The sequence below is a fragment of the Lepidochelys kempii genome, chromosome 10 (genome assembly GCF_965140285.1).
Source record: "Lepidochelys kempii isolate rLepKem1 chromosome 10, rLepKem1.hap1, whole genome shotgun sequence".
Taxonomy (NCBI): Eukaryota; Metazoa; Chordata; order Testudines; family Cheloniidae; genus Lepidochelys; species Lepidochelys kempii.
The window spans coordinates 59,732,663-59,755,401 of NC_136389.1; the positions used below are offsets into that span (position 1 = coordinate 59,732,663).

Below are 22,739 nucleotides of genomic sequence, written 5' to 3' on the forward strand. Positions count from 1 at the left end.
GATGTAATGAAATTGTTCCAGAAGAGTCAAGAGATTGAAAGCTAAGCTATTGAGAAGAGAAAGGATCTTTAGTTTCATTGTATAAAACTTTTTTTAATAGCTATTTAACTTCAGTGAATAACATTTTGGGTACAAAATGCCTTTGCTAAAGATTAACAATCCTGCTTCTTCAATTGAGGTACTAAACCTCACAATAAGTGTGCTTCAGGACATCCAACTGGGCCTCCAACAAAATTATGGAGGATCAGACTTAACTTTCTTCATTTAATTTTTCTGTAAGGTTTGTGGGGTATTTTGAGGGTGGATGGGTTGGGAAGGTATCTGAGAGGAGATCCCCAGTCCTTTTCCACACAGCTTAGAGAAGCAAAAAACAGGCAAATAACTTATTTAAAAGTCCTTAGCAGATAACCATTGAGTAAGTTTTAAGATCATAATGACACACTGTAATTAGAGGGGGGAAAATGTTCTTGAGTGTTTTTTTAAGAAGTATGCGCTAATACGAATTTAAACAGTACTTAGTATATAGGCTCTACCATGGCCAGCTAACATTTTTAAAAGGTGTTAAACTGTCTACAGTAGGTACTAAGTGGTGTTTAAAATCATGTTAGTCAATACATTGTTAAAAAGACCCTCTTTTTACTTGTCAAAGCAATGCTGTTGGGGCTTTAAAATAAGACTTTTTAAGTATATTAAGTATGTCCCCTTAATATATTAACACTAACAGTATTTGGTTCATTTGTATTACTATTAGGTATCGTTTGGGAGTTCATAAATGCATTGAATGTTACTCAGAAATAAAAGATTTTGCAAGTCACTTTCCAGCATATGTCCATTGCAGCTTATGCAGATACAATACTAGCTGTAGCAAAGCCTATGTGAATCACATGATGAGGTGAGAACTCTTCACATTTTTATAATTATAGTCATGATTATTTTAAAGTATTTTTCTTAAACCTATATAAAATTATGTTAACTCTTCCTGTGAGCTGTATCTTGTATTTGTTTCATAGGACTGAGGAAAACTATAGGCTTAGATTTTCAAAGCAATGTTAATGGCAGATGTGTGGCTAAATCCACTGCACTGGTACTTGCTATAAAAAAAAAAAAACAAAAACACCTCAGACTATAAGGACCCTGTGTATAGAGTGAGGCATGGTATTGCAGGAAGAGAAAAAATGGTCTCGTGGCTGAGGCAGTGAAATGACACCCTTCAGAACTGGGTTCTATCCCTACTTCTGCCACAGAATTCTTATGTGAGGTTGGGCAAGTAACTTAAACCAAATTTTTCACAGGTGGTCAGTAATCATTTGTTCCTCATTTTCTAGCCACCCACCTTGAGACCCTAGTGTTTGAATTGTAGAAGTGCAGTTCAGTGACAGCTACAACTGAAGTCTATGGGATCTGTGCTTTAAACGTATGCAGTGCTATATAATGAGACGTTCTCCGAAAAATCAGGCCCTTGGTGTCTAAAATTGGCCACCCAAAATTAGTGGCTACTTTTTTGACCCTATTCTCTCTGTGCCTCAGTTCTGCATCTGTAAAATAATACTGCCTTATCTCACAGGGGTAATGTGAAGATAAATTCATTGATGTTTGTGAAACAGTCAGATACTACAGTGATGATCGTGATAGAAAAGCCCATGAGAAAATTAATAGTTCTGTATTTAGTGCAGTGTTTGAATAGTGATGCAGTAAATAAGGTATGGGGCCTCACACACAATGAGGGTAAATCAAAATGTTGAATAGCTGCTCATTAAATGAGCACTGCTCATTCTGTGCACTGAATGAGGCAGGGGTACTGTGGAAAAAATGTGATCATATAATTAAGGACTATATAATGCATACGCACAATGGGAATGAGTTAAGGTTGACTAGGCAACCTTAAATTCTGGCATTTTCTAACTGAGCGCTTGACTTTGCAATCTTAATGTTTCAGCATTTTGCGTGTATGTATGTAGAGATGCCTGTGCCCATTTACACACACAGACATGTAGTGGTGTCAGTGTCCATTTGAGTTTCTGGATGAAGTGATGTATCATATTACAAACTCGCTGGTTTCTAGTTAGTTAATAGGAGAACCTTCTATGCTAGCAGCCAGCAGCTGTATAGCTATCTTGTGGCTTTAGTCTGTCTTATATATTAAGAGAGATCTCATATGCACATTTATTAAGCTGTTGTTTAAGCCTGTTGAGTATAGTCCATAAATGATGCCTTGTTTCCAAACCATAGCGGAGCCAGAGCAAACTGGAATACTGACACTGGTAACAAATATATAGCTTATTTTAATTACTGTAAAACATGAAGATAATAGTTAAACCTTTAGAAGTTCAGAATATATTCTTAGTCTGTTTTATCTATTTTTACAAATGACTTACTACTTGTTTATGTGCAAACACAAAAATTCAAACTACTTATTCAAAGACAGCGCTATGCTATTGCCATATTATGATAGTGATTGTATCTTGAAAATTAAACTTCATAGTACTTCAGCTAATCATGACTGAAATGTTTTTGTCCAAAAACCACATTCCTCAGAAAGTACTTAAAAGTTTTCTAAACGGATACCTTGTAAAGGATAAAGACATACTTATTTAACTGGTAGTCTAATCCTGAGTGATGTTTTAAAGATTTTGGTGTAGTATTTCAGTATTTTGAACAGGGAGTGAGATGCATGAACCTGTGAACTCTTTATGTACCAAATTTACTACTTTAGAACAGTACATGGACAGACAATAAAAGTCCTTTATTTTCATGTCTTACAACAGGCAACTTGCAGTACCATTTACGGTATAGTTATGTGGAATACTATACTCAAAAAGACCTGCCCTCTATATAGAAAAATAGCTAAAATTATATTTCCTTCTCTGTAGCTTTCATAGTGCTCGTCCAAGTAAAAGATTTTGGATCTATAAGAAGCATTCAGAAGAACTAAGGTAACTCTTATTTCCAGTTGCAAATTATTCTTTGTTTCATTCTCTCTTTAATATACACTCTTATACCTGTCTAGTCGCTTAGTTAATATTAGATATAAGACCTGTATTTGAGGTTCAAACTTTGGAACTCTTGATCTTGTGGGTTGCCACAAATTGGAAGTAACATGGAAGTGAAAATGTTTATGCAGGGGAAGTGAAGCTTCTTGTGGGAGAACTAATAATGTTTAATGTAGCTGCAGATAAATAAAGCAACTGTCTACATGTCTCTTCCACCCTTATTCCCCATCCCTGCCAAATTTTCAAGAGAAGAACTTCCTCTCACGCACCTGCTATCTATAATGCTTGGAATGCTCAAATAAAAGTGCTAATAATGGCACTTTCTTTTTATTATGTTTGTACAGTGCTTAGCACAGTGGGGTCCTGGTATATGACTAGAGGTCCTACATACTACCTTAATGCAAATAATAAATACTTAAGTGCACAGAAAGATAATGTTGATTTACATAAACATTACATACATGTACATTGTATTTTCATGGGATCTGCACAGTCTCAAACTTTATATGCCACAAGTAGAAGCAAATCTTTCATAGCCTTGTACTACCTACTCTTTTTACCCTTTTTTTTTTTCTCCTTTTTAGGGGTGTTACTGTCGTGTGTCTTAATTGTGATTTCCTAACTGATGTTTCTGGCTTAGATAAGATGGCCACACATTTGAGTGAAAGACATACTCATGCTTGTCAAGTTATTATAGAGAATGGTAAGTACATGTAGTGTATTTTATCTTTATTTATTGAATATTAATAATATAATATTTTAATCTACCACATTATTGGTGGTTCTTGTGCAGTTACATTCCAAAATGAATGCTAATCTTTCATAAATTGGGTGAAATTATATCTTGTATTGGACCAGCTTCTGTTGGTGACAATGACAAGCATTCAAGCTTACACATAACTCTTCTTCAGGTCTTTGAAATGTATTCAGAGTGTCACAGCTAAATACAAGGTGGAACAGATTGTTTAGCGTAAGTAGTTACTCCCTTGAAATATGTATTGTTCAAGGTGAAGTGGTCCATTAACACCTTTCCAGTAATGGAGGGAAATGGGGGCGTGGTTAGTGGGTTATAGATTGTTGTAATAAGCAATAAAGCCAATGCCTTCCTTCAGTCCATGATTTTTAATATTTAGCAAAGTTATGAATTTAAGCTCCAAGGCTCATCTTTTGAAGCCTGTTGTGCAGGTTTCCTTTGTTACTCCTGAGTGCATTCTGTGCCAAAAAAATAAAAATTCTGCACACAATATTTAAAAATTCTGCACATTTTATTTTTCAAATAAATGTGGAGGCTCAAGCATGGCATTGGGGAGCACAGGCCACTGGCACAGAGGTGGGAGATCACAGTGCAGCTCTCCAAGAGACACAGACTCAGCAGTGGGGCTGCGCCCAACCCTGACACAGTGCAAGGACCAGACGTGCCCCAGAAACACCCTGTGACCCTGCCCTCTGTGCTAGGTGCACTAGGTGTGGGCGGGCAGACTCAGCAAAGCAGGATCCAAGTGTGGGGGGGATCCAGGTGTGGATCGAAAGGGTTCTGTGTGGGGCAATCTGGGTGCAGGCGGGTCAGTGGGGGATCTAGGTGCAGGGGGGATCTGGATGCACAGGGGCTTGTTGGGGGTTTCTGGATGCAATGGTAATGGGACTTTGCAGGGTGTCCAGGTGAAGGTGGTTGGGCTCAGTGGAGGGGGCGGGGTCTGGGTGTGAGGGGTCCAGTTGGGGCTAGGTGGGGTGGTCCAGGTGCAGGGGGAGTGGGACTCATCGGGTAGGGCAAGTTGAGGCTTGGCAGGAGGGTCTGAGTATGAGGGGATCTGGATGCACAGGGGTTGGGCAGATGGGGGAGCAGCTCCCTTTTCAGGGATCTCTCCCCCTGCAGCTGAGGAGTGATGGGAGATGGAGAGGAGAGTTTGCAGAGCTTCCTTCAGCTGGGAGAGAAATCTGGGGATGGGTTTGACCCGGCCATGGATGCTGTGCAAGGGAAGAGGAAGTCCTGTCCTCCCCAGCCCAGCCCAGCCGGGACTAGCAGCAGAGCCTGATGCATGGTAGGAGCCACTAGGCAGGTCTTCCCCAGTCCCGCCTTTTGCCCTGTTGTGATTTACCTCTCTCCTGGCTGCCCTGAGCCCCCAAAACATACTGCTGGGGAGAGTCGCATGACTGCTCTTGTAGCTTCCCTTTGCTTCCCTGTCAGAAAGTCATTTTTCTGCGGGGAAGCAAAGAAATCTGCAGGGGACATAAATTCTGAGCATGTGCAGTGGTGCAGAATTCCCCTAGGAGTACTTTGTGGATGAGGGCTGAGGTCAGCTATAGAGAGATTATTTTGTGAAAAGTGTTTACTCACAAGTTAAACGGTGTTTTTGTTTTATCATTTTTCTGTGTGAGTTCACTCGAGAATGTAGTGATTGTCTGCTTTCACCCATGTCGCTATTGTTGGGCATTTTGTGCACTGGATGAGGTACGACATGTGTAGGACCAATTGATCTGGAAAGGTGTGTTGTGGGAGGTGTTGATCATCTTAGCAATGGGGATATGTTTATAAATTTTGTGGTGGTGTTCTGGCAGGGTCTGGTGCTGCTTGGAGTTAGTATGTCCTGGTCTCTGGGGAGCTTGCTTCTGACAATGAGCTTGGAGAGGTTGGGGGCATTGTTTGAAGGTCAGATGAGGGAATTCGGGAAGATTTCTTCCAGAATGTCATCCCCATCTAGTATGGGTTGAAATTGTTTGATGATACCCCATAATGAGCTCCAGTGAGGGTGCTAGGTGACAACTAGGGGTGTGCAGTCGAGCAGGGCAGGATGGGTTATTTCTGTATTGAAGCAGGTTCTCTTTGGGTATTTGGATGGCCCATTCTCTGGTGGAGTGTCCTTGTTTGGTGAAGCTGTTTTTAAGTGTGTTAAGGTGTATGTCCCAGTCTTTTTTCTATCCTATTCTGTGGTATTTGAGTGCCTGGCTGTCAATAACCGATATCTTGGTGTGTTTGAGGTGGTTACTGGATCTATGAAAGTAGTGTGGGTGATCCAGGTTTGTTTTTTTTTATAAATTGTCTGTAGGGTTCCAATGTTGAAGCTGATCATGGTGTCCAGGATGTTGATGCTAGTGTGGAAGTGTTTTAGAGTTTAATGGATGGGAAATCAGTGAGGGAGTTTAGGTCATCTGTCCAGAGGATGAAATATCACTGATATATTTCAAATCCTGTATATCACTGGTTTTGTGGTACATTTGTCCAGAAATTCTTCTTCAAGATGGCTCATGAAGAGGTTGTAATATTGGGGAGCTACCCTAGTACCCAGGGCTTGGCAAAGTGGTGTTGTTGAATGTAAAATTGTTATGGGTAAGGATGAAATGGATGATCTTTAATGATGATATTTCAAGGTGTATTTTTTAATACAGAATTAATCCTTTATTTTTAATTCCAGTTTCCCTAGGTTGCCCAGCTGCTGAACACATTTCTGAGTAAGTTTTTATATTTGTTAACATCTAAAATGTAGTTAACTTAATTTGTATTAATTAGATATGGTCAAAAGTTGCACTATGAATATGAGCTCCTTCGAATTTCATCGTATTTGAGGCGCGTGGATAAATATTCTTAGCTTTCTGCTTGTCTTCATAGTTTTAGTTCTGGATTGTATCCTAACTGGAGAGGACCTATTATCCAGGTATGGTTTGGCCTTAGACAAAATCTCTAATTAATACTACTTTCAAGATTTTTGTCCAATTTTGCAAAAATTGTTAGATTATCTGAGAGATTTTGGCACTGATCCATCCTGAACTGAAGCCTAAACTAATCTGAATCTGAACACTGCTTCAACCCATTTTTAATATTAACACTGTTTAATGAATCTTTAATGTTCTTTGTTGGGTTACAGTGAAGATTGTGGTTTTATCTGAACTAAACAAATGAGGATTTAGTTATGACATTTAGAATGAATCCGAGGTAATTTATATGATAAAGGTGTGTGCTTTTGTCACTAGTTTTCTTAGATGATGTGCAAAGAAAAAAATTTACTTTTTTTAGGGCTGTCGATTAATTGCAGTTAACTCACGTGATTAACTCAAAAAACTAATTGCGATTAAAAAAATTAATCATGGTTAATCGCACTGTTAAACAATAGAATACCAATTGAAATGTATTAAATATTTTTGGATGTTTTTCTACATTTTCAAATATATTGATTTCTATTACAACCCAGAATAGAATGTGTACAGTGCTCACTTTATATTATTTTTTATTCCAAATATTTGCACTGTAAACATTATGAACAAAAGAAATAGTATTTTTCAATTCACCTCATACAAGTACTGTAGTGCAATCTCTTTATCATGAAAGTTGAACTTACATGAACTAACATGGTATTCTTTTATTGTTCTATTATTATTCTGTTGTTCTATTATTGTTTAACAGCGCCATCACTAAAGCTCCTATAATACTACTAATATGCACGCCAACCTTCTGGAAGCTGGCCAATAGTTGGACACCCTGAGTAGTGTAGACACTAGTCTGCAGAACCAGTGTGTGTGAGACGTGACACTTCTGTGATCAAAGTGGCTGGCTTTGTTTGAGTGTAATTTGGTATACACGAGGCTGTCTACATTTGTTTTTTTTTTTTTTTTTAAATTCCCATGCTCTGCTAGGGTATGATGCTCATTTCCTGTTTCTAGAAATAATCACAATAAATAGATTTTTTTATAGGTTTTCAAATACAAAATAAAACTAAAATTCAGTTATAGCATATATTTCCTGTGTGTGTGTGTACTTTTTGCAATGAGAGAGGTGTATTTCAATATCTGTAGTATGTTATAGAGATACTACAGTTAAGATTAAGTTAAGTTTTGCACTGAAAGAAGGGATTACTCTTTTTGTTATGTATGAAAATTACAGCACACCCTCCCCCAAATTATACCACTTCTTGAGTAAAGAAAGTTCTGAGGATTTATAAATAAATCTGTTAATTAGTTTGAGTTAAATTAATTTTAAAATGGGACCTTTAAGAAATTTTGCATCGTGTTGGCAAAACTGTTTTTGTAATGCCTGATGATCTTAATAAGAAATAACACAGACTCTTCAAATTTCCCATATAGTTAAAACTCAGTAGAATCTTACGACTAGGCTTCATTTGAAGAATTTTTTCTTTTTAGAATTAGTGGCCATTCTTTGCTGCTGGGTATAACTGAAAGTTTCTTGTTTATTCTTCAACCACTGTTAATCTTAAGAGAAGTCCACAAAGAACAGTTATCTCTCAAACTAGCCATCATCTCCTGTTGTTCTCAGTGTGACTCGGGCTATAGGCCTGTATCTGCACTGAGTTGCTCCTCGCAGTGCTCCTATTTACCTCTTGACAGCACAGGAAACTGCCATATTCCTAGTGGGGGAGCTGGGCTTCTCTTCAGTTGGGAACAGTGAGGTAGTCACCATTTTGAAGAGAACGCTTCTTCATGAGTTTTTCAGGAGAATGGCTTAAAGCTGTCAGAACATACTTGTGAATTTGGCCCTAAAAGATTTAAGATTGATACATTTCTTCAAATGATTGGAAACATCACATAGTAGTATTTTCTTTAGGTTTCTTGTTTAGTGTTCATGGATGAAATCTTTAATATTATAAAATCATCAGACTGGAAGGGACCTCAAGAGTTCATCTCGTCCAGTACCCTCCACTCATGGCAGGACTAAGTATTAGCTAGACCAGTGGTTCTCAAATCCGGTCTGCCGCTTGTACAGGGAAAGCCCCCGGCGGGCCGGACCGGTTTGTTTACCAGCCGCGTCTGCAGGTTCGGCCGATCGCGGCTCCCAGTGGCCGCGGTTTGCCAGTCCAGGCCAATGAGGGCTGCGGGAAGTGGCGTGGGCCAAGGGGCGTGCTGGCCGCCCTTTCTGCAGCCCCCATTGGCCTGGAGCGGCAAACCGCAGCCAGTGGGAGCCGCGATCGGCCGGACCTGCAGACGCGGCGAGTAAATAAACCAGTCCGGCCCTCCGGGGGCTTTCCCTAAACAAGCGGCGGACCAGCTTTGAGAACCACTAATCTAGACCATCCTTGACAGGTGTTTGTCTAAGCTGCTCTTATAGAATCTCCATCATTGGAGATTTTTAACCTCCCTAAGCAATTTATTCCAGTGTTTAACTATCCTGACAGGAAGTTTTTCCTAATATCCATCCCAAAGCGTTTTTGCTGCAATTTAAGCCCATTGCTTCTTGTCCTATCTTCAGAGATTAACAAGAACAACTGATCTCCCTCGTCCTTGTGGCAGCCTTTTATGTACTTGAAAACTGTTATCATATCCCCTCTATCTTCTCTTCTCCAGATTAAACAAACCCAGCTTTTTCAATCTTCCCTCATAGGTTATGTTTTCTATACCTTTAATCATTTTTGTTGCTCTTCTCTGGACTTTCTCCAGTTTGTCCACATCTTTCCTGAAATGTGGTGTGCAGAACTGGACACAATCTTCCAGTTGAGACCTAATCAGTGTGAAGTAGAGCGGAAGAATTACTTCTCGTGTCTTGCTTACAACACTCCTGCTAATACATCCTAGAATGATGTTTCTTTTTTGCAACAGTTTTTTTCTTTACACTGTTGACTGGTATTTAGCTTGTGATCCACTTTAACCTCCAGATCCCTTTCTGCAGTACTCCTTTCTAGGCAGTCACTTCCCATTTTTTGTGTGTGCAACTGATTGTTCCTTCCTAAGTGGATGCCACTTCATTTTTTATTGGTGTTCTTACTCACGATTAAATACTTCAGAGTATTCAAATTCCCTAACTGAAAAGAGTGGTTTTAGTGCGTCATTTATTGTACACAATCTTAACACTTGATTTACTCTGTTTTTCTCATTGTTAATTAGTTTTACATTAATATAATGCTAAGTGCTACAAAAAACAGTATGATCTTTGGTCCCATTGAATATATATATCATTCTATATCATAAATCAGGATGTAATAAATAATCATAAATGGGTCTACATAACACTAGCAAAGTCATTATTAATACTTACCAAGGTGGTGTTATTAATAAACATAAGTTTTATGATATGTCCATAGAGAATGTTTAAAGATTATTGAAATGGTGTTTATTAACATTGTTTTTTCTTGGATTAGTCAATAGTAGAACAGCAATTAGGCTGGATGACATTAGGCTTAGTTCTGGTGTTATCTGTTTTTCATAAAATTTAAATTACTGTTTCTTATGCAAGTTATATTGCACATTGTGGAAGCAGTCATTAAGCCTCACTGAGGTCATGAATAATTTAATTCATGATTAATAACATTACTACTTGGGTCTGATAGAAACAGCACCATATGTCAGCTGATTAAAATTGACTTTAATGCAGCATCAACAAAGAAGATATAGCCACAAGCAATTTCTAAAACAAAAAGCCTTTGAAAGGTTAGATTTTATATTAAAACTGATGACTTAACAAGGTTTTGTCGGACATATGTACTACTTGCTATCTCTGCAGTAGCATTTTCTCATATAAGCACAGAAAATCAATCAGGGTGATGTTGTGATAAGCTGTTTAATTAATGTGGTTTTAGAAGTCAATAAATTTAAATAATTTATAGCTGTCTAATGTATGGATTGTACTTGTGAAGATATTTTTGGGGAAGACTATCCTCTAAGTGATAGTTGAAGGTCAATTTCAACATTTTACAACATTCCAAAAAAACCCTTTATTCTTAGCTATTGGATGCAATAAATTATACAATTTAAGAAAGACATACGCAACAGTTTTGTTGTAGGAATGTTTCTGTTTAATTTCACTGTGTAGCTGTATAAGAGAAACATGTTCTAACTTTGTAAAATATAGCTACTTTTATATATAAATCTTAGGAATTTATTTGGTTAAAACAGTGATTCGGTCATAGTTTGAGAGGTTGACTGATTTGTGGGAAAGATGCATCATCTATCATCAAATAGACTTACAGCAACTATTAGCAGAACAGTATTTCTTGAAGTTTTGTGAGATTATTACTTTCCTTTTTTCCATCAATGAAATAAATGGGAAAGGGTCACACGAAACAAATTTGTGTACAACTTACTACGTGTATACAATAAATGTTTTGAGATGTTAAAATATGAAATAGATTTTAAGCCAGCTCAGATCCATTTGAACAATAAAAATAAATTTCAAGTTGCTATGGTATTTTTCTTACTGTAAGTATAATATTTGTCCTATTTTCATCTTTATTTTTAATATTAATAGTACAGTATGAAAACTCTGAATCTTAATTCATTATTCACTAGGTTAAAGGCAACTTCTCTCTCTCTGGTGGAGATTTCAAAGTCTGAGGTAATATTTTATTATAATGTCTATAATGGTTAACCAACTGGGAAGATGCTACTTAAATACATATGTACGTACTGCTGTATAATAAGACTAGTATGTCCAGGAGATGCATTTGTTTTGAAGAATCAAGCCTTGTCCTGCATTGTCATCTGTTTTCAAATGACATAACTAAAATGTCCCTCTACTCAATGTCCTTTAAATTTGCTATATCTAGAAACTTCCAGTTGGCATTCAAATACTGATTGGACTGAAATGCCAATCTAATGAAGCCATTGTTAGTTGCCCTATGTATACTGCATAGACTTAATGGAAGTGAGAAAGTGACTTTTTAAAAAAAAAATTGCACTCTTTGTCATAGTTAAAACTAAAAATGTTGTTTAAAAACAACAACAACAAATAAACTTCAATCATTCCTTTGCTAGTCTAGACTGCTTTTCTCAGATCTGCTCACATATCTCCCCTGCTCTGTGTGGAAGGGGGTAGTTGGAGTCTATCACATATAGATTCTCATTCCACCCACTCTCACTCCCTTAACACCCTGCAGAACTTTCTCCTGTGGGTTGGGATTTGCAGAGTAATGGGCATACTTGGTGGAATAATGGACATTGTTCTCCTGTCTATCTTGTTGAGACTCTTCAGAAAAGAGAATCTGCAGTTACGGAAACCCCACTCTGCCAGTGGGTGGAGGGAAAGGCCTAGGATCTGGCACAGACCCGGTTTATAATTAACACTTGTTTCCTGCAGAACCGTAGTGGATATACTGGGTTTGGGGACAGAAATGTGCCTCTCTTAAGGTTCTCCAGTTTTTTCTTTGTATGTTTTCATTAAATATTGTTGATACAGAATATTAAGAATGTATTTTACATGTGTATAATGGGGCCTCATGTATTCCAGGATTCAGCAGCGTGGAATTTGCTGTGGAATTCACCCAATTGCCCTGCAGAAATGTGCTCTAGGACCTCTGCTTTCATTAAAAAAAAAAATTAAATTTCTAGCCCTTATGATTTTTTTCATAGATTCCAATGCCAGAATGGACCTCTGTGATCATCTAGTCTGACCTCCTGGATAGTACAGGCCATAGAACTTCCCCAAATTAATTCATAGAGCATATATTTTTAGAAAAACATCTGTTCTAGATTTTAAAAGTGCCAGTGATGGAGAATCCACCATGACCCTTGGTTAATTGTTCCAGTGGTTACCTTCACTGTTAAAAATTTGCACCTTATTTCCAGTCTGATTGTCTAGCTTCAACTTCCAGGTGAAGATTGCAGAAGATGCATTACACTGAAAAAATGAACAAAGTGCAGACCATTTCTTTGAGGTTTGCAGGGATCCTGAAGCAGCCCTCAGAAATATGACCTGCCCCTTCAGCTTCGTCAGGGCCTCTTGGATTCTGATTCTATAGCTGTGTAATTGGTTATTTTTCCCCAGTGGCATGAAATGTTTTAAATTTTGCTGCAGCCAGGTGCTCGACATTTTGTTCCATATACCTGCTCTGCCTGGATCTGACTGCAGCTGTATTTTGCTCTCTAGTTTTTCCCTGTCAGGAGGAGTTAACTGGGTGATAGTGCATGCTTTCTGCTCTGTTTGATAATATTAGATAACTGGGTCAGAGACCAGAGCTGGAGTCTAATTTACAGCCTGTATCTGGGGGAACCAAAAGCATAGGCTGGCCAGTTAGGTTGCCTTGAGAACATTATAGAGAGATGAGTTGCGGAAGTTATCTATAAGCTCACCCCTTTCTAGGTAGGCATGGGTGGGGAAGGAGGTTCTGTAGCAGGCCAGCTGTACATCATCATGGGATCCGAGGCATGGAGAGTGGAGCCAAGTCACCTACAGGACATAGTGAAAAATCCATAGTTGAAGATAATCTTTGTTGGAAATAATTTTAGGTCAGTGAGTATGAGCCATCATTGTGTGGTTTTGTTTTGTTTTTTTATATGAGTGAAGGGATCAGAATGAAGGCTATTTAGAACAGCCATGGAATTTGAAGATGTTTGCTGTAGAATTTGGTCTCACTGTAGCAGAGTAAACAGATCCCCATATGTACTGTATGTTACACTGCAAAATATAGATATAAGTAGTATACAATACAAAAACAAAAAAGAAAAAATGATTTGACTAAAAAAAATCTCAATACAAATAATAGAAATTTAGGATACTTTTCTGAACATTACACATTAACAATTTTTCATTTTAAATTCAAAATCCATTTATAATTTTGAACAGTGACCATTATGAATTAAATTGCCTAATTTTATCATTTTAGGCCCTGACCCTTCATTGACCTCAATGGGGCTTTGCATGGGCTTATGGGTCTGCATTATGGCAGATACTTTTATTAAACTACTTTGGCCATTTCGAAATACCATCATTGGAGCACTCTTTTTTTACTTTTTTACAATTAGTTATTTTATACATGAAAGAATTAGCTCGTTTTTATTGTGCCTTCCAGTGCTGAAAAATCCCTTATCCTATTAAGATATGATCATGGACAATTTGTTCTCCTATAAAGTTACCACACTAAGCACTTACAACCAGAGCCTTACAGTTTTTTCTGAGACAAATTTGTATGTCAGTCTTCCTTATCTAATACATCTCCAATAGATACTGTCCAGGAAGTCCTGTGTAATACTTTAAATTGCATTAACTTCACTTTTGTTTCCACTGATGTCAACAAATCTGTAGTTCAGTCCTGATATTCTTCCTCCAAATGAACAACTGTGGGGACTCAGTTCTGCAGACCCTACTCAAGTGAGGTGTGAGTGGGTCTACTTATATGAATAAGGGTCACAGAAACGTGTGCTAAAATGTGATCTACTTTTTCTTAACTTGGAAGACTGGTTGCAAGTGTCTGTACCAAGCTATCTACTGGATCCCTACTAACTTGCGGATCTGGGGAAATAGCAGTGTAAAATTCTTTCTGCTGCATTGCAGTATAATCAGTTGGTCATGGCTGTAAAATAAAAAAATATCATTAATTATTACAGAAAAATTCAAGACCTAGTTTGCCTGAAGGAAAAACAGAAACATCAGCTTTTGAAAGGTAAATATAAGGAACAGCTGCATCTCTTGAAATTCAAGTAGGTAAAATAACACATGTGCTGTGTTGTTTCTCAGGTAATTGGGAGAAAATATTTTGACTAGTATTTGTATACTGTTAATTTTTTCATGGTAGAAAGTAATTTTTAAATAGCAGGTGTGTATTTCCTCAACAAGACATGGAACTTGGGCTGTTGGGCTCCAAAATTTGTGTATTTGTTACAAGTTTTAAAGTCTTAATATTTGTAAACATACAGTCAACATTCAAAAAATAATTGCACCAAAAGACGTACAAAATACTGAAAAGAAGGATTATTTATTATGTTAATTAATATGGATAGTAAAGGTATTTTCAGGAGAAAAATAGAGGGGTAAAATTGGGGAACATGCACTGTAATTAAGTAAATGTTTTTAAAAACATTGGTATGGCTTCTGAAAAACATATTTTCACACTTGTGAAAAGATACTCTTCAAAATTTGAAGATTTTTTGTAAAGCAATATATGTGAACTTGTTGGGTAATTAATTGTAACATACAGCAATACACACATATTGCTAACATTAATTCAGACTGGTTGCATAGAAATCCGTGAATCAGTAAAATTTGGCATGAGTTGTGAAATAATGTACATTTTGTTTTGGGCAAAAGGTTGTTGGAAAAGTTCAATTTGTATAAAATGTGAATTATTACACCAAAATTATCATCCTGAAGTGGCCTATTACAGTTATTAATTTACAAAACCATGGTCCTGAAGTAGTCCTTAAAAGTTGTATGCCACAAATTTCTACCTTCATTATATTATTCTACATTGATACACATATGTAATGTCTTTTTTTTTAAAGACTGTATGTACTGTAAGCTTAATACAAAAGCCTGACAGTTACATTTCCACCCATAAAATGTTCTCTCTTGCTTTTCCCTCCTCTGGTCATACCAGAGACCACTTCTGAGGTATGTCTGATACTCTGACATTTTACTTTCACTTAAAATGCTTGCTTAATAATGGGAACTGAATGGCTCAGGTTTAGCAATGACTACAAAGTCTCTCCTTTGCTAGATCACTGGTTCAAATCCAGCCCAGGACAGTAGTAAATCATTCTAATCTTGGTACCGTAGACAATTGTGTATCATATTTAGTAGCTTCTCCCTGCCTCCCTATTTGTATTTGTTGCAAATTTCTGCTTTGTAATGACACAGCTATTCAAGTCTGAAAATAGTTCAGTGGCCTAGAGGAAATGAGTTGATTGTTTCAGTCTAGTTCCTAGTGCACAGATCTCAACATGATGATGAAAACCACCACTATGGTAGTAGATTTTTAAAATATTGAAAACTGGGACAAGGCACCTCTGGTATCAATAATTTTTTAATCCTCCAAATTTTGTTGAACTGTTTGATTTTAGGCCAATATATAACATAGCATTGACTAGTTTTGTTTGTAGACAGTATCCTCCTGGCAATTGGCAGTGGTCCATATTGACTCCATATTGATCCTTTTTAGTTTCATCAGCAGCCCTTGATACCATTGCTCAAGTCACCTTGTTCTCTCAGACTCATCAATGGTCTAGTCTTTTCCCATGTTTCACAATCCAGCCAATCGCTCCTGGCTCCATTGTCGGGCTTTTGAGTGAGAACTCAAGCATGACCATAAAACCCATTCCCTTGTTATATCTCTTCTCTCAAACAAGAGGGTTGTTTACCTTTCCTTGGGACAGACTATAGGAATCTTCCCAGAAAATCAAAAATCCCCAAATGTCCTAAATAAAACAAAGAGAAGATCAAATGAACTCATAAATGTTTCAAAAAGCAAGTATATGTAGAGTTGATTCCCTCGTCTCCCCTAGCTAGAGCCAAATCCTTAAAATTACAAGAGAGATTTAAAAAAATAACAGCAACAACACTTCAAATTTCTAGAGTTCTATAACTCTATTTCTCTAAGCTGTTAGTCTTATATTCTCAGTGTCTCTTTAACTTATGTCAGCCCCTGATTTTGGATTCCTTTACTGTCAAGACTGGCTACTTTAGGGCCACGTGTCAGCTTGCTCATTACCATACTGTGTTCTTGGTATTCTCATCTTGACATGAATGGTTATGCAAGCATACAACTCCAGGAAGTGAATACTTATTTTCATTGTACGGTAGCCAGCTGGCTAACTGTATTTACTCAAAACCTTCCTTCTCTCTGGAAAATTGCAGTTTTTCCTCTTTTTTCCTCACATCTACAGTTAGATGTTTCTTTACATGCCCATTTGTCAAAATAGTTAGTTTACAGGAATATTTCACAGGAGTGTGTTGGTGTTTCATTCCCTGAAATATCAGACAGAAAGCTACTCTTTTTCAGCCACAGCCTTACCAACAAATTGCATATTTATTTCTCAATACCAAATAGTATTTTTGACTCGATGTCTTAATTTGTCACAAATCACTGGGTTTTCTTGACTCATCTACAGTCCTTGATCGGGGTAAATGGTATTGGTTTAGAGGCATTGAATGCCTTTTTATCTGAGAGGTCACCATTTGTTTTGGGTAACTAAATTTCTTTGCTGCAAGACGTCTTTTTGAGTGAATTTGCAAAATTATTTTTAATCTTACACCTTTCAATTCAACATGTATAAATAAAGTAGTGGTAAGATATATAAATTTGTCAGTGTGCTGATGGCACACAGCTGTATCTATTTCTTCATCAGTATTAAGTGATGCATAGTCTGCCTTCCAGTGCCTGGCCAAAATTGAGCTTGGATGAAAGCAAATTCATAGGGGTTCAGTCTGGAAAAGGTGGAGAATTTGATGCTTGAGGGATATGTGAGTTTTTAAGGGCTTGGGATGATGGTTCTTGCCCATTTATTGAGGGTATATTCACATTTTAAGAGGTTCTCACTTTGGACATGTTCTTCTGCTCCTGTGTGCTCTTGGAATCCCAGGTGGATCAGTATGGAGCATCTTTTTTCATCACTTTGTAGCTATAGCTGGTCCAGAATGAGGGTGCTAGCTTGTTAGGCAGTATTAGCTATAGCAAATATATTACACCATTTCCCCAGGAACTGTCATAGCTTTCATTTAACTTGTGAATACAATTATAGGATTGACTTCAATCTGTAAACCTGTACATGACTTAAGTCTTGATTATCTGAGACCATCTTTCTTTCCTTGTTCCAGCAGCGTGGTCAAGGTCAACTGGAGCAATCATGCTAAGAAACCCTAGATTTTAAGCATCAAGATACAGATGATATGGTATTGTGAATGCAGAGTCCTTAACTCTGGAACATGTTGCATCCACTAGCTCATGCAAACCTCTTTTCTCAAATCTTTCCTTGAAGAGTTGGGGTGGGGTAGGAATTTGTTTTGGGAGAAGGTCCTTTCCTTGAAGACTCTTAAACAAGAAGCAAAAATTGTATGTTAATGTTTTATGTAGAGATTTAAACATGTTACGGTGCATTTTAATAAAATGAAATATAAATTTAACCTTAATTGGCAATTTCAGTAGAAGAAGGGTTTTAATGGGTGGCTTCTTAGCCCTTGAATGAATCCCTCCAGAGTATGAGTGAAACACATTGGTATGGCAGTGTCGGGTTGCTTATGTAACAATTGGCTCTGCTGCTTCTAGTGTCTGGATAAATATCTTTTGGTTGCTGAATTCTTATCAGTTTTATATCCTGCACAAGAAAGTTCACTTTGCTTTTGTTTTTTTAATAAATATTCTTGGTTTAGCTTCTTAAGTGAAAGTAAAACTTGGAAGCAGAGCAACTTCTCAGTTTTGAAATAAGTAATACCTGGGCTAGAATAATTCTGCAGCTTTTAACCAGAATCCCCTTCTCACCCCACACCCCCCAAAAATCCCTCTTATTCTCCCTCACACATCTCATGGCTATATATCAGAGTTTAGGAATTGTTTTCAATTTAAGTTTTAGATTTTTAAAAGCTAAATTGGGAGTAATGAATGGTAGCCTTTTAAATACAAATTAAGCTTGAAAATAGTCTAACGGTAGTTCCTTCATCTTCCTTTTTAATCTGTCCATCACATTCAAAGTTTCTGGCAGTCTGGGCTTTTTTCAGATTTTAGTTTTCTTTTGGGGTGCTAGGAATTAAATAAAACTTTTTCAGCAAACTAAACCTCTTAATGGAGACCAGAATTCCCTCTCTGCAAGTATATGATGTATGTTGGTGTTCCTATAACAAATGGGAAGCAATGATCAGAACTGTCCCCTACTTGAATCATCAACTATCAGAACCAAAAATATGACCAGATAAATTTAGGGATTAGACTTTAAAAAAAAAAAAAAAAAAAAATCTCATCTTCTCTGAGTATTTGAGAGGTTTGTATGTATGTGTTGAATTCTAAGTATGCAATTCCGTTTTTATTTGGGGAATATTGATTTCCCTGGCTATTTTAGAGCAGTGCATGTGATTTTTAAAAAAGATACAATAATACAAGGTGCAGCCAATATCTACTTTGTAAATAACACTTTCCTATGTTATGGCTTGGATTTTATTATGGAGTCCTAGAGTTTTAAGGACAGAAGGGACCACTAGATCATCTGTTCTATCCTCCTGTATACCACAGGCCACCAACACCATCTAGCACTCACACATTAAACCCAACAATGGAAATGAGCCCATAAATAAGCCTAAATAATGAGCCTAAATAAGACCCATAAGAGACTAAAATATTATGTGCTCCAAGCAGAGAATAGGGGCAGTCAAGGTGCACCAATGGTTGAGGCCCCTGCAATGGCAGGGAAATGATTAAATGAGATATACCCAGATAATCCTGGCAAGAGGTCTGGCAAGTTACCCACACTCTCACTCTGCAGAGGAAAGTGAAAAAAACCCAAGATCATTGCTGATCTGTCTTGGGCAGGAAATTCCATCCCAACCCTACGTATGGCGATCAGTTAGACCCTGAGCATATGAGCAAGAATCAGCCATCCGAGCACCAGACAAAGATAATGCTTGGTGCCACCTTAAAGCCCAGGCCCACCTCACCCAATGTTCCATTTCCATCAGCAGCCATTCCTGATACTTCAGAGGAAGGAGACAAGAAAAAAAACGCAAAACCTCCCAGAATACTTTGAGAGGGAATACCTTCATGGCCCCTGCTAGTGGCTGGCTGAAACCCTGAAGCATGAACTTTTAGGATCATAACGCGTAAACCAGAAGTGAACCCTGCAGCTGTTCATCCCTGCTCCCCCCACCCCCCGATCACAAGCAACCCTATTGTACAATAGCATTCATAAATTTGTCCTGTTCTCTTAAAACTAATTTAGTTGCTTGCCCCCACTTTCCTATTGGAAGCTGTTCCAGAATGTCTGATGGTTAAAAACCGTCTTTTAATTCCCATCCTGAATTAGTTTGTGACCAGTTTATATCCATTTGTTCTTGTTCCAGTATTGTCCCTTTAGCATCAATAGCTAAACAGACTTCTATGGAAAGGTTTTCCTTGACTTGGCTTAGATAATTCAGTACCTTATATTTTGAATTAAAAGAAGTTTTACTGTGAAAAGTGATGTAAAAATGCCACCTTTTCTGGTCAGTAGGTCTGCTCCCTGTGTGAATTCAAAGCACCTACTTTAATGACAAAAACAAGTTTTTATTGCTTTGTATTCCTATTAACACTGCAGAGCCAATCAGACTAAAATGGAGTGAACTGGATTCTATTTCTTTTGCATCATCTACAGAATTATTTACTAAATTCCAATCAGTTATACCTGCATCAGTCCAGTTTAGATTATGTGATGATAGGTGTCACTGAGGGTATAATTTGAAAAAACGTTGTGTTGCACAGGTATAGCTAAGGGCCTAATTTGGCCTGAAAGATCTTTATTACTGGCGATGATTTGAAGGAAGGAAAGAACTCAGCTGTTAGATGCGAGCCTGGGTTTGCAGGGCTAGCAGTTGTGGGGGCACTTTCTACTTGATATGAAGGTCAGTAAGAGATGACAAGTATGGAATTCTACAGTGACATTTTTAGTCACTTTGCAGAGTAGACCCATATGTTAAAACATTTTTTTATGATGGCTGAGAAATAAGTGGATATTTTTTTTCCAGCAAACAAGCAAATGACTCTTCAGAGGAAACAAAAAAAGAATGCAATGGAAATCCAACTAACAATGGCTCATCAGTTGAAAAGAGTGAGGAAAGTACATCATCAAATATGGAAAATGACTCCAGTCTAGTACTCCAAGACAACTATTCAAGAAACTCGTCATGTGAAACAGCAGTATGCTGTGTTTCAGATAATAATGATCAAGTCATAGAGGAGAAACAAAAAAAACACATTTGTAATGAAACTGAGTTGAAAATTTGCCAAAGGTCAGAAAATGCTATCTTGAATGACCAGACTAAAGAAGGTAGCTTGGATGAAACTAGGCTTGCAGCTTTGAACACTAAGGACTTAAAACTGACATTGGGTGAAGATGTTAGTTTTGAGCAGTTTTTGAGAAAAAGAGATGAACCTGAATCTGTTAGTTCTGACATTAGCGAGCAAGGCAGTATTCATTTGGAGCCTTTGACTCCATCAGAGGTACTTGAGCATGAAGCTACTGAGATCCTTCAAAAAGGTAATGTTGCACCTTCATCAAAGAAAGCTGAACTAGTTTCTGAACAAACAGATGACATTCCTAAAGGAAGCGGTCCTAGCAGAATGGAGACAACTGTAAACCAGACAGATGAGAATGAAGCAAGCTGAAATTAAACTAACTTTATTCAGTATAAAGTAGTATGCTGTATAAATTATGGTAAGAACACCATGGACCATTCGTGATGGGTATGCTTATTGATGCTGATTCAGAGTATTAAGATAGAAAAATAAAAGGGTAGATGTTGTATATGAAGAAAGCAGTTTAGTAACAAAATATTACAAAGAATAGCACATTGGCATATATCTTCAAGAGATAGGAAGAGGATATGTCTTACTAGTCTGGCACTTGAAAATGGAAAAAAATTCATTTTCACGATTTTGCCTACAATAAAGTGGTTTGTTACTCAAGAGGAAAAGATTGAGATTATTGTGTGTGAAGATAGTCTCCATGTGGAAATCTTAGAATCACAAGGATTAAGTAAATCGACTGCTGAAATAGAGCATGCTCACAACAATGGTGCATTCGCCTACTGACAGTTTGGATAAATAGAAACCTACTTTGGATTTGATGTCACATTCCTGTCTGTCAAAGCATGTAAACAGAACTAAATGAATCTATGCACCTCTGTACAGGTGTAATCTTGCCAGGTTGTAAGCTTACCTTAAACTTTCAGTGAAAGTGGAAATTACAATATATATACATATGTGTGAGATTTCTCAGTGTGCAAGCTGTGCAGATTTACCTGACGTACTAGTTGTATAAAGTAGGGCAATACTGCTCAAAGTACTGTAGCTGTTAGACCATTACAGTTGTTTTAATTTTTTATTAGTGATAGACCCATATGAATGGTCTTCAAATGAAACCAAAGTACGGTTTAATGCAGAAACTGTTTTTAAAAAATGAACTGGAAACAGACAGGCATGTATTCTGCCATTTTGTAGCTGCTGCTTGCTAACTGTTACAAAAAAGACTCAAGGGCATATAAAGCAGAGATGTATAATATGATTTTAGGACTTTTTGTAGTCTAACTTATATACAAGAAGATGGCTGCTGAAATGATTTTGGGGTGGGTTTTTTTGTTTTTGGGGGGGAGGGGTTTGCTATGTAGTTAGCAGCTAGGTATAGGAATGCATAATATGATTAACAGTAGCTTGCTTTGAAATATTAACAAAACTTCATTAAAATGCTCCATTTGAATCCTTTACTATGTGCATTTGACTCTTTCAGTTTTGTTTTTAATGACTGTTAAATGTTTTGAATAGCTATTAAAACACTGCTGTAAATATTACTTTTTTGAGTAAATATTTGCAACAATATTTGTCTTTGTGAATAATTTTACTTTCCAGGTAATTAATTTGTTTGTACAAAGCCTTTCAGTTTCTTTAAACATTTAGTTGCAGATTCCAAAAGCTATCATCTGTTCTTCTTTGATTTCATCTCAAAATTAGTGAGTTGAGAAATATTTTAATTGTTTTGAAATTTAATGACCAAGTGCCTATACATACACATTATTCCTGTTTCAATATACTGGAACAGGATATGCTGCTACTTGGAAGTTTGAACAGGAACTCTGCTGGGTCAACACTACCCAAACTGGTCCCTGTGAGGAAATTCCATTGCCTGACAATGTGGTATTAGCCGGGAATGGCAAGGGTTTAAATAATACATTGGTTTAGCAGCCTGGGCCTTGTTAATCTCTCAGTTAGGAACAATAGTCTTGCTGTGACTGAAGAAGCTCAAGACCAGCCAACTCACAAGTAAGGATGCTAGCTTAGATTATCAAGTTCTCTTGGTGCTACTTAAATATAAACAGTACTGTCAATCTCCAGCATTCCAAAATCGTGCACCAGACTCCAAAAAACA

At 37.3% G+C, this 22,739-nt stretch overlaps 1 protein-coding gene across 8 annotated transcripts in view; it reads left to right on the forward strand.

Moving 5' to 3' along the window:
• ZNF280D (zinc finger protein 280D) overlaps positions 1 to 21,831 on the forward strand; it is an 80,923-nt gene extending 59,092 nt beyond the window's left edge. For 6 of the 8 annotated variants that reach the window (XM_073303774.2, XM_073303773.2, XM_073303777.2 and 3 more), the window contains 7 exons: positions 752 to 892; positions 2,871 to 2,933; positions 3,575 to 3,693; positions 6,401 to 6,437; positions 11,217 to 11,262; positions 14,250 to 14,305; positions 20,344 to 21,831. In XM_073303774.2, coding sequence (XP_073159875.2) covers positions 752 to 892; positions 2,871 to 2,933; positions 3,575 to 3,693; positions 6,401 to 6,437; positions 11,217 to 11,262; positions 14,250 to 14,305; positions 20,344 to 20,983 — 1,102 coding nt within the window. In that variant the 3' untranslated portion in view covers positions 20,984 to 21,831. Of the gene's footprint in view, positions 1 to 751; positions 893 to 2,870; positions 2,934 to 3,574; positions 3,694 to 6,400; positions 6,438 to 11,216; positions 11,263 to 14,249; positions 14,306 to 17,454; positions 17,530 to 20,343 lie in introns of all 8 variants that reach the window. The other 2 variants (XM_073303780.2, XM_073303781.2) reach the window with 2 other exon arrangements.
• The last annotated feature ends 908 nt before the right edge of the window (positions 21,832 to 22,739 follow it).